Source organism: Pollicipes pollicipes, unplaced genomic scaffold (genome assembly GCF_011947565.3).
Source record: "Pollicipes pollicipes isolate AB1234 unplaced genomic scaffold, Ppol_2.1 Scaffold_6686;HRSCAF=7923_pilon_pilon_pilon, whole genome shotgun sequence".
Classification (NCBI taxonomy): domain Eukaryota; kingdom Metazoa; phylum Arthropoda; class Thecostraca; order Pollicipedomorpha; family Pollicipedidae; genus Pollicipes; species Pollicipes pollicipes.
In genome coordinates, this window is record NW_023596921.1 from 4,524,688 (window position 1) to 4,537,059 (window position 12,372).

The 12,372-nt window shown below is 54.1% G+C and overlaps 1 protein-coding gene across 3 annotated transcripts in view; it reads right to left on the reverse strand.

Moving 5' to 3' along the window:
• LOC119107862 (rhotekin) overlaps window positions 1–12,372 on the reverse strand; it is a 50,465-nt gene that overhangs the window by 27,261 nt on the left and 10,832 nt on the right. For all 3 annotated transcript variants that reach the window (XM_037231428.1, XM_037231426.1, XM_037231427.1), the window contains exon 3: window positions 1,830–2,020. In XM_037231428.1, coding sequence (XP_037087323.1) covers window positions 1,830–2,020 — 191 coding nt within the window. The remainder of the gene's footprint in view (window positions 1–1,829; window positions 2,021–12,372) is intronic.

The window sequence follows — 12,372 nt, forward strand, 5'->3', positions numbered from 1 at the left end:
ACCTTGATCCGACCCTTATATCTGACCTTATGTCTACTTAATTTCCTCATTCAATATGTGTGGTGCCAAAGAAAGTATCTCAGAGATGTATGGCTTCGTCAAACATTCCGTTGTTGTATCATATTGGACGATCCCATAGAAATTGCCTTAGCTGAAACCATGGCCTGACTTTGACCTGCCATAGGTCAGCGACCTCACAAGGTACATAAAAAATGCACGCCAAACTATCCGTTATTCAATTGTCTACAGTATACAAAATTTGGCGCGGCTACACCGCGCCGTTCGGAAACCATTCTGGAAAAACCTTGGGGGGAGGGGGCAATTTGACCCCCGCACCCGAACGCGTGTTAAAAATCGCCATATAATCGGTGCACTATTGTGGTCACGTTCAAAATTAACTCCGCCGCATTCAGATTTGAATTTGTCCGTTCCAACCGATAAGGAGGTTAATTCCTAGCTCCCATTTGTACACGGGCAACGGCATAACTGATTGCATTGCAGAAATACACAATCGGCTGTTACCGTCACTCGGTGGCGTGACATTGCGAAGATGTGACGTGAGATTGGTTACAATTGAGCCAGTCACCTTAGGCGCTCTTATCCTGCGCTAGCTCACTGTTGGCGTGGTCGCAAAGTAACACGTTCATAATACAGTCTGTCTTTGCAAGAAAGGTGAAGGTATTTTTACCTGCATGAACGCAGACCGTTTGAAGGCAACTGAACATGAGCTGCACTGGACGCCAGATCGAAAGATAAGAAACGAGAGAGCAACATGACTTCAGAAGAGTCCGGTGGCGACCCAAGTTAGACAGCTTATCCTGCAGCCCAGCGCCGTTCTGATACTAGAGCCAAAAACATGGTTATTTCCCCCGCGTTGACAGCATGGTTTACAGTCCCGGGGACAAGACCTTCCGTGACATTGTGTAACATTATCCCGACGAGTTCAAGTAAACAGCTCTAAACTCCAAAAGACTCCGAGCTCCAAAAGCAGAGTTTACATCAGGGCTGGGCCACGACCGCGGTCACCGACCAGCCGGCCTCTCCAGCGTCCCGCACCTGATCGGGCCCGGCATGCACCGCCCAGTGCAGGCGTACTAGGACCTTGACATCGACGATGGCACCTGAACGTCACCCAGCGGCATGCCGGCCCCGAACAGAGGAGGGATCTGTCCCCACCAGGGCCCGGCCAAACCGCGACGAGTACAGGTCAGGTCTCACACTTCTGAACGCTGAGTTATGGTGGGGTTACGCGTACGCCCAGCCGATGACGTCGTCGACGTCGTCATTAAGACTTTCCCCGACGCACTCAGCTGCTGGGGATACATGGTGTTGCCTGCTTCTCACCATGGCAGGAAGGTTGAGCACCGTGGGGAATCGAACCCCGTACCTCTGGTTTCCCAGGCGTACGGGATTCGATTCCCCGTACGTCGTTAAGACGAGAGGTACCGTCATTGCCGAATCGGCAGCGTGAGCTGCATATCAACAAGAGGGGCTTCGAAAAGACGAAGAGGAAACCGAGACATCTCGAATGAAGATGACAGGGTGGATTTAGCCAACACCCGTTCACAACACAGCTAAAGAGCAAGAATTCTCTCCCCCCCCCCCCCCACCGCTGACATAGGACAAGGTATCGCCTTTGTAAACGTGCATGGATCATTATCAGTAAAGAGCAGATCAAACGCTCACAAACAACGGTCACCGCATGTTGGGCTAACCCCAATGTAAAACAGTTCACTCGGGTCGGAGGTGGGTGGGTCTGTGACCGCCGCCGGCACGTGGCTAACCGCGGTCCCTGGGGCGATGGGGGGGGGGGGGGGCAGGCCACGCACCGCTTGATAGGATGTGCCGCGTCCCTCCGGCACTGCAGCTCCGTCAGGTAGCTGGCCATGCGCTCGTTGGAGGTGAGCAGCGTCTTGGCCGCCTCCAGCGACTGCTGCGGGTGTTTGCAGGCGGCCAGCAGGCGTGACGAGCCCTCTCGGATCTTGATCTCCACATCGATCTTCTGTTCGAGGTCATAATCCTGCGGCGCAAGGAGGTCAGGGTCAGATGTCGGCCGCCGGCAGTGGAGGTCACTCGCGAGATGGTGACGGTATCGATGAACTGACAGACTGATACTGAAAACTGAGCGCAAGGACTGAAGTCAAACCGACATTTAGTTTAGAGGCCGGAAAAAGAGGGAGGGATCGTCGAACCGGGCTGAGGGACATGAGTCAGACCACAAAACCCTGCCGCGCCAGAAAGGTGCAGCATCTCTGCGAACACGGAGATTGGGCTACCAGCCAACGATTGTTCGGGACGCTGATACCACAGCAGCCGTGAGGGGCGGAGCAACAAAGACAGCGTCAGCAGCGACGTCCGCAGGGGAAAGTCACGTCCAGCACGTTCAGGGACGGGCTGACAGACGAGGACAAAGGATCGATATGACGTGCCCTTCTGTCGCTCTTCGTGACTGGCATACGCTATCACGAGGGTGTTGGAATATCGGATATCCAGCCTAGCTGGTTATTTCAGCGGCACGTTGGCCTTGAGTTGTGCCCCCCCCCCCCCCCCCCCCCATCTCCCCGCCTCCGCTGTCCTAACACGGGCCGCGTGCCGTGTCCTCTCGTTTCTTGAAGATGTTTTATTCAGTCGGGGCTGCCGCCGGGATAAAGACGTGAACGGGTTGTATTATTCAGGTGGGCCCTGAGGCAACGTGGGCGGGGCGTGGCGATGCGACAATATCGAACCCGGCCGGCAATCGTTGCAGGACAGGGCGACGTTAAACAGACTGTCCTGGGAGGTCGTGCTGCCGACCCAGCTGACCCAGCACGTGCAGGAGCGTCGGGCGGGGCACACCACAGCGGCGCGTACATTGGCGCCGCCACACAACAGACACCGACGGGAGCGGTCGGCGGCCAGACGCACAACCGCGGTAGCCCATCATGACGCTGGATCAACGGTATGGGAGAACATAGATGCACCACCGGCACGCTACCCGCTCCCGCATCAGTGGTGCAGCTTCCCGCTTCCGTATCGGTGGTGCAGCTACGTGCTCCCGTTTCGGTGGTGCAGCTACGTGCTCCCGTATCAGTGGCGCAGCTACCCGCTCGTGCATCAGTGGTGCAGCTGCCTGCTCCCGTATCGGTGGTGCAGCTAACTGCTCCCGCATCGGCGGTGCAGCTACATGCTCCCGCATTGGTGTTGCGGTTACGTCCTCCCGTTTTGGTGGTGCAGCTACACAGCTTCGCAACTACGCCAATCACCGGAAAATATGGCGCTCAAGGAAACTAATCAATAGCAACACGCAATCCTGGTGACCATGAAGTGCATATGACCTGTGCAGTACAGCGGCCCAGAAAATAACAGCTCCGTTGAGCTGACATTAAACGCCCAGTCGTCGGGCCGCTGCCACATCCGCCGGTGCCATGCGTGACACGCTGTCGTCGGACCCCTGCAGCCCCTCTCCGCCCCGAGAGGTCACATCCGCCGGTTTCATGCGTGGCGCCCTGCCGTCGGGCCCCTGCAGCCCCTCTCCGTCCGAAACCACCGATGTCATACTCCTCCCCTTCGCATCCGCCGGTGCCATGCGTGCTCCGCCTGACCCTGAGACCCGGACCGACTAACGAGCCACGAGTGGGCGCCGGCCGACCTCGCCGCGTCTCCGGGTGTCCAGGGGCGAGGAGCGGGGGTGCGGCGCCGCTGCTGAGCGCGTGCACCGCACCCACGGCCACGCGCCGCCGCCGCACGGTTCTCCCCACCAGGCTGCTGACGTCATCACTGACGTCAGCCCGGTGAGATCACGGCGCCCAGCTACCGCAGCGCGCGTCATTGTCCAGCACCCTCCGATGACGTCACCGATGGGTCACCAGGCGCCGAGTGCTGGCTGCGACCGCGGGCTGCCGTGTCAGCTCGCTGTCTGCTTCGCCCCATCGGTTCTCTGGGGTCGGACTCGCCGAATTCATAAAGCACATCATCCATTTATTATTTCCAGAAAGCATGAGCCTGGGAATATGCTTGCGTAGTCCAAAGAACATTTTCTGTGCCAGCGGCAAAACACTGTAACAATAAAAATGCAGCCGCGCCTAAGCTGCAATAAAATGCGTACGTGAGGGGGTTATGCATGATTTAGTACTATGAAATCTGGTGCTAGGCACATTGCAGTCAAACGAAGCAGCTATCTATTTGGGGTATATGGTCATATAGATAAATGGATCATCTTACACATCTCACGGAGTGATATGCAAAGGATCCTCTGTGAGCCGTCACCCGTCACCCGCGAGAGAGTTCGGATGACGTGGCGCACGCAGCACGCCATTGTGTGGTGCCAAAGGCCAGCTCCACACCGACCGTCACCCGTCACTCGCGAGAGAGTTCGGATGACGTACCGCACGCAGCACGCCATTGTGTGGTGCCAAAGGCCGTACCAAGCTCCACACCGACCAACGCTCATATGTAACCCTCGGAAGGACAAAATGTGGCAGGCATGGCCTACATGCAGAATGCTGGCAGAGACGAACAGGACGCTTTCAAAGGTAGGCACCCGCATTCATCACATCCCATCTCCCACATAATTACCGACTTAGCTCCCGTGACCGCTCACTGTGCTGTAATGAGAGCTCGGGCTTCCCTCAAAACAAATGACTTCCCATTCCAGATCCGCAAAAGAACTCTTGTTTCTTGTCCGCCTGCTGTGACTGGAATAAACAAACACCCGGGACGCTAGCATTAAACCCAGGCGGAAAGCACGATGACGCTGCTGGTCGCAATGCACAACAGGCGGGCGGGAGCGGGCGACCCCTCCCGCCCCATTACACACCTGGGACGAACCGAGCGGCGCGCGCCGTGCACGAGCGGAGGGGAGGGGGAGGGGAGGCGTCACGGGCGGGGCACGTACGACGGAGCCGAGCCGCTCGGGGACACGGTCCCGCTGACCTCGGCAGCAGCGGGGCCGGGTCGGCCCGGACCGGCCCCGCCTCCGGCCAGCCAGCGCGGCCGCGTGTGTGGACCCCGAACCGCTGCACCGTATCGTCCAGCGCGGAGCGGCCGGAGCCGGCACGGCGAAGGGCGGGACGCTCAGTCTGAAGCTGCTGCCCATGCGGCATGCACAGCCCTGTCTGTGCATAGCTGCAAGCGAGGTGCAATGCGTCGCTGCCATCGTCACCGAGCATCGCTGGAGGGAACGGGTGCCGACAGCGGCCCGGTGGCGGGCATGGAGCGGATTCTCGCTGGTGGGGTGAGAGGTTCGCCAGGCGGTGACCGCTGACGTCGGCGTGGATAATCAACCAACGGGGTCCGGTCACCGAGCGGGTCAGCCACCGTGGCCCGGTCACCGAGAGGGTCAGCCACCGTGGCCCGGTCACCGAGCGGGTCAGCCACCGTGGCCCGGTCACCGAACCGGTCAGCCACCGTGGCCCGGTCACTGAGCGGGTCAGCCACCGTGGCCCGGTCACTGAGCGGGTCAGCCACCGTGGCCCGGTCACCGAGCGGGTCAGCCACCGCAGCGCTCGTCTCTGTATCGTTCAGCGAGACCGACCGGTTGGACGTGTCCCATGCAGCCGTCTAGTGTTTGTTCACGGCTGGGGGCAACACGTCATTTGCATCACATTTGCATCATTGCATCACACTGCAGGTGCGTGCTTCCGTCCATCTGGGAAGCCTGGGCAGCTCTAACCCCACGTGGGGATGCCGCAGGCCTCCGGCGCTGAGCTGTCATTGGACCTCACGTGACGATCTAACCGTCATTTGTCATGATATATTTTTCTTCATATCTTCAAATCATCATTAAGTACACGGGCTCATCTACGCTAGTGTAGTTAAGGCTTTAAGAAGCATAAATATTGTATACCGGTAAAACATGCAGTGGGATATAGCTGTTAGCTCAGTTGTACGGCCATGTTGGTGCGATCGGCGCCTCGTTTTATTTTAAGTTCTGATCGCCGTATAGTCAGTGTTGCATTTCACACGCGAGCCCAGGTAAAAATGCGGAAACGTAGAAAACAGTAGCCTCTGCCATTAAGTTATACTACAGGTGTGTTATCAAAGTTCGTGACCGAAACATCACTAAAAATATACGCATTAAATATAGGGAAAGACACTAACACCACTTCCTGTTACTGGGCGTGGTCCCCTTATCCAAACATCAGATATGCCTCAACACACATCAGATCAACAAAACCAATCGTGCCTCCCTGCTTGAAGCAAGCGGTATTCATCTTAACTTCCACTCCACGAGCGCACTTAACATTCCTCGAGCACGACTTCTAAAGGGATTGGGCCTTCCCAAAGCTTGTTGTGGGTGGACATTGTGGAAAGTTTCGGAATTTACTCTCGGAGTTTCCGGGCGCGTTGACGGCAAATGGTCATGCGTGAGGAATATGCTCCCAATTTATGTTCTACTTTGTTACCAGGTCACAGGCATATCGACTACGAAGAATAAAGAGATCTTTGTCCAGGAAAATTATATTTCTGCTGAAGTGATTCTGCGAGGGTTGGCATTTATGCTGGAACGGTGTGAGGTGGGTGCGATCTGGTGGTATTTGTTTAGTGGCAGTGAATTACGAGCAGAAAAAATAGCAGAAAATTATCGGTAGAAGACGCAGGTATTGAGCCCCAACAAATCACGAGCAAATGAAACAGGAGCACTCCAGCACCTTGTGTTCAGTCGCGACGGTTTAGACTAAAATTGCATTAAAAGGGAGTGTCTCACCTTGCTTGTACTCTTCTTTTATTGTTGCATCAGGCGCGCACGATATAGTAAGTCATGTCAGTTTTCCCGAAATCCTTATGAAAAGCTCAGAGCTTCGATTTGAAGTAGCCGACCCTGCAGAGGAAATCTTTGACTCCCTGTTCATCACTATGAAAATAATGCATTTAATTCGTCTGTTTATCCGACGAATGTATTATGTAATGTTTGAAACACACTAATGTGCCAAAATGTTTGGGTAATTAATTCTACGGAAGCTCGGAACAGGAGCTATTATCCCGCCAACTTAACGAAACGTGAAACTAACTATGGCTTTGACTCCTCCCCTGTGGTGTTTGACATAGTGGATCTTTATCGAGGCACACTTTGACTTTGGGTGTTAAAAAATCACAGGGTAACAGAATATCGTATGATCCATGTAACGCACGAGTTCAAACTTCAATCAATCAGCCTCTCAGTAACAGGTCCTTGCCCGCTGGGCCAATCAGAACCGTTTTTTTGTTCATCCCAGTAGAGGCACGCACGGTCGTTGTCATGACGACGATGGCTGCGATTGCACGGAAGAAAAAATGCCGTAACAAAGCGTTGGAAGCGTAATTTGGACTTGAAAATAATTAAAATTAATATCCTTACAGTGCCTTGGTGATGCGGCACTGCCTTTGCCCAGTATTATTGGATGTAATTAGTCCTAGGGTTTTGATAAAGTATGTTTTTCAAATATGCCCCAAACGTGGGCCATTCCCCTTAAAGGGATTCTTCCACATGTAAAGATGATGAAACAAGCGTCAGATATGATGAAAGGAGCTTACTTATAACTATTGGCATACTTTTAAGGTGGGCACTGCTCTAAACAACACAATTTTTAATTTTAGGAGATATGCTCCTCAACACGTCATTGTTTGATTACGTCTCTCATGCAGCACAACATTGATTGACAAGCATTTGACGGCTGCTAATCTGGAAATCGTGCTCACTAACGCCAGATATGAGCGAATCGACATTTGCATTTGTACTGACCTTGAACACCGCATGGCTAATGGAATAGCACGATTTGAATGCCGTTATTATGGCTTCACGAATGCCCGGGTGACCTTGAAATAGTCTCCGAAATACCCTGCACATCCTCGCGGGCTCGTAGCTCAGAAACTACAGGGATTCAGATCTTGAAAAGGACAGGGCTGTGAACTGCACTGAATGATTTTCAAGGTGGCTATTTTAGTGTTAAAAAGCATATCAGCGTACACCCTTTAAGGCAGTGTTAGCTATGGCGTCGCGGCCGAACACAAAGCGCAGCAGTGCCTCTGTCGCGGGTGCTCGTGATTTGTTGGGGTTCAATACCTGCTTCTCCGAATGGTCATTTTATGCTAGTTCCAAGACAAAAGTACCAATTTTTGCGCTTAATCTCCTTCAACCAGCCTCACAGCATAGTGTCGCCAGGGATGTTGCCTTAGTCGGTCCTAACAAGGCGATATAGACTATCATTCTAGATGGATGAACTGTTCCTCAGAGTTCTATAGACCGACGCATTACCTTGGCCGCGCCACAGCCAGGACCTTCGTCAAAGGGGACCACTTGCCCCGGCCACGTGCATATTGCGCGTCATTAGCAGAACAAAAGAGCTCAGTTGTGAAATATGCGAACAATGACGGCACAATATTGGTAGTTTGGCTGCCACAAAGCTGCATGAGTGGACAGTTTCATGATCACTTTTGCGCAAAGATGAATGTCCACCTAATCTGCTGCGTGCGCCGCTGGAAGTTGATCTGTGATATTTAATTGCATTGTTCTTGGAATGTTTCAGAGATACATAAACCATAGATGTACAGAAATGTCTCGCTGACTTATGTGGTTAGACATCCCTAAAGAGTGCATTTATTCTGGTGTGTTTCTTGGCCCCGCTTGATCTAAAGTCATGATTGCAGTGAGACACAACAGAGATGTCGTGTAGTCGTGTCTAGGTCACACCATTCACTCGGCCACACGTATTGCGCTAAAGCCTCGTGTTATTCATTAATATGCAGTGCCTTAATTGCAGCCATGGCAAGTCATTTCAAGGTGAATGACGGATGTTGGGTGGTCGCATGCCTGTTGGCTGGAAGGCTTCAAATGTCAGCCGCACGCTTTCCACCTGGGCACACTACGTAGGTTATCATGTAACATTGTTATACAATGTAGCACCCGTGTCCAGTATCTAGCACTCGTCAGACAGTGGGAAGCTTTCTCAGCTGAGCTGATGGCGCCTATGCTACCGCGGCAGCGCTCTCTTACAGGCAACTTGGGCCTTAGTTCAGCAGCAACAACAGCAGCCTAGCCGACAAATTGACGCGGTTGACTTGGTCTAAAGAAGCCCATTGGCAGACTACTTGGAGATACTTTCCAGCGCCATGGGAGCGCGTCATTAATGCGTCAATGTCAGCCGGCGGTAGGCAGTTTGGGACACACGTCCGGCTGTCATGCGTTAGCCTGAGCCTCCTTTCATTCACATCCATCATTCACTGTTGTTCTCACCCCACAACCGACTCGGCGAAATAGTCCCACCATAGGCCTGCGGCGCTAGCCGCTGTCAGTGAGCGACAGGGTGGTCTTTGGAGGTCGCTATGACATTTCACGGGCCGGACAGCTGCCATCGGATGTAGGATGCCCGAGTGGACCAAGCCGGCCGGCACTGGGAGGCCGAGACTCCACCCACAACCGAGCTGCGCACGTGCTTACAGACGGTACACCACCACTCAACGAGAAATCCTGCGACTAGTTACAAGCAGGCAGATTTTTACGACCGATCGAACATGCGGTGTGCGATGCAATTGAATATCCAATACTCAGTGTGGAATACTGATATCCAATACTCAGTGTTGTAAGCGATAATGCCAAGTGGCAGGCGACGGTGGGGCCAATTGTCACGTTAGATTTTTACCAAACTGTTCAGTTGTTACAAAGCGTTCTATGTGTCAGCGCCTATATGTCCGGAACACAAAAAAACCTATATCCAATAGAAGCTTTCGATCCACTGGTTCGCTGTGTTAGCTGCGCCCTGGTACAAACAGAAATAACGCCAGGGTATGCGTTCCTTTTTTGTACTGACTTCACACATTTTGTTCAACAGCGAACAGATCCCCTGCTTCACCTGTAGGTTACCGCTGTAGCGACTTGATTGCCCCATCAGACGAGAAGGCAGGCGCTGGCTTCTGTTGCTCAAGAGAACCCTCAGACTTAGAGCTGTGCGGTGGCGTGGTAAGGGGCATGTCGTCATAAGACATTCCTCCCGCTATTTGTATGATTTCCAGTTATGAAGTTCTTGTAGAGAGGCTATTCGGACCGATTTTTCCTCCAGCCTATGAATTCCCGTTACCAATGGGGAAAAAGGCGGCTCAGTACTGCGTTAAGCAAGTTTTACTAGTTGATGCATCATTCTGTACCTTGGGCTGCAGAACGGAACGCACGCCGCCGCATGTGGCGCGATCATGATCGAAACCAGGCGCAACTCAGCCGAAGCCAACACCGCAAGCACGAAACGGAACCCCATGGGAATCACGCACACAAACACGTCACAAAGTAGCCGACGAATGCGTGCATATAGAGTACCCACCGAGCTGACCACTGAAGGTCACTGAAGGCGAGCAGCACTCTGACGCACAGGCACGCGCCTCCTGTGACGTCCAGCAGCGGGCCACGCCGGTCAGCGGTGCTGCTGACAGAGCCCGGCTCGAGCAGGCCGCTCCACCGCTCGCCAGAGTCAATCCAAATGGGAGGAGCCCTCCAACCACGTGACAATGACGGCCCGTCAAGGCTAAAGGCCGGGCCGGATTTGTGCGGTCAAGGAGCTCCAGACCCTCATAAAATCCGACTCGCGATGGCAGGCGGCGACAACACCGTTTCAAGGGTGTTTCACTGCTTCGCTTAGCAAGCCGACACCGGAGTGGTTACGCTTCGGACGGGCAAGGAATCTCACCAGATATGTTAAAAGACGCTAGTTGTTTTCCCTTTTGAGGCGCAGTGGGGCCCAGAAGCCGGTGAGGCCAAAGCACGGTTACTCAACCCGATGAGCCGGTAACAAAGGACGCGGTATTTCCAACAGAGCAAATTCGATCTTAATGCAACGTGTAGCACCGCAACCGCAAAGACCTCTCTACACAACAGCCAAAGCCGCAGCGCCTAACCTGGCACCAGTTTCAAAGCCCACTTAGATGCAGCGCTAGTGACAGACTAGGAGCAGGCGCTGACGAGCGGACTCCGGACAGGTGCAGGTCACGCTGAAACGGCCGGACAGCGGCCGCCGCTCGTCAAGTGCACTTGCTTTGTCATACCTGTCACGCACGCGCGAGATTAGCATTCATCAGAGGCCTGAAAGACGGCGAACGGTTCTGGCGTAACGGCGCGATTGGAGCGACACAGCCGGCAGAGCGGCACATAGGCCGACAGCCTGAGGTACAGGACGATACAGGCACACACCTGAGATAGAGCGGTATACGCACACCTCGACACAGCCGACAGAGCGGCACACAGACCAACAACCTGAAGTACAGGACGATACAGGCACACGCCCGAGATAGAGCGGTACAGGCACACCCCGACACAGCCGACAGGGCCGCACACAGGCCGACAACCTGGGGTACGGGGCGATGCGGGCGCACACCGGGATAAAGCGGTACAGGCCCCAAGATAGAGCGGTGCATAGACGCGCTTAGAGATGCGTGCAGTGCATAGACACGTCCAGAGATACAAAGCGGAACAATGTGCACCCGATACGGACAAAGCAGTGCGGAGATGTAACCGTACCTTATTGTCTCAGTGTTAACTGATAATGATGTCATTTTTTAGTGCAGTGAAGTGACGGCAGTTGAATACCAAGAGGTAAAACATCGAACGAAAGGAATATTCATAAACTGATCGCAAAAAGAGATAAATGTCTTACAATCATTTTTCCTTTCCCAAATTTGTTGCTATCTAGCATAGTCTATGAGAGTAAAAGTTAACGCATAGGAAAAATGTCGTTCGCAACAGCACTTGTCATCTATAAAGGGCCCCTGCGGCAAAACTGCACATATCGTAAAATGGTAGGCAGCAAAGACCTGCTTGGGAAGAAAAGGGTATATGCTCACTTTCAACAGCTACCAAGCATTCTTTGACTTCATGCAACTCGACTAATGAGTTACATATATTTACCCATCAAAAATTATTGCTGCTTTACCCTGGTCCATACAACGTGTCTATGTTTTGCTTGAAATGAACACTATTGGCTCTACGTCCATCGATACATCTATGCTACGGAGATGAACAGTTGTGCTACACGGCTAACAGACAAGAGAGTAGACTGACACTCTAGATTTGAGCGGCAAAGCCAGCGAGCATGATAACGGCGACAGAGAGTAATCGGCGGCCGGTGCATACCCGGCGGTTAACATGGCCTCAGCGCGCCGACACCGGCCGGCGGAGGGAGGGGGGGGGGGCGCCCCGGACCAGGCGGCCGGCCGTTGTGAAACGGCGGGGGGCCGGCTCCCGCTGCGCCACGCACGGCGCGCGCTCCAGAGCGGGTCACGCGCGCCCCTATCACCGGCCCGTCTCGGGTCGGGGCCGGCCGGCGCGGCGTCCCGGTCGGCCGCCGAGGGGGCGTCAAAGGGCCGCCACGCAGGCGGGCGCGGTGACGCAATCGGACGGGCGGCCGGCCGCCGCCGCTCAGTGGCCTGACACTG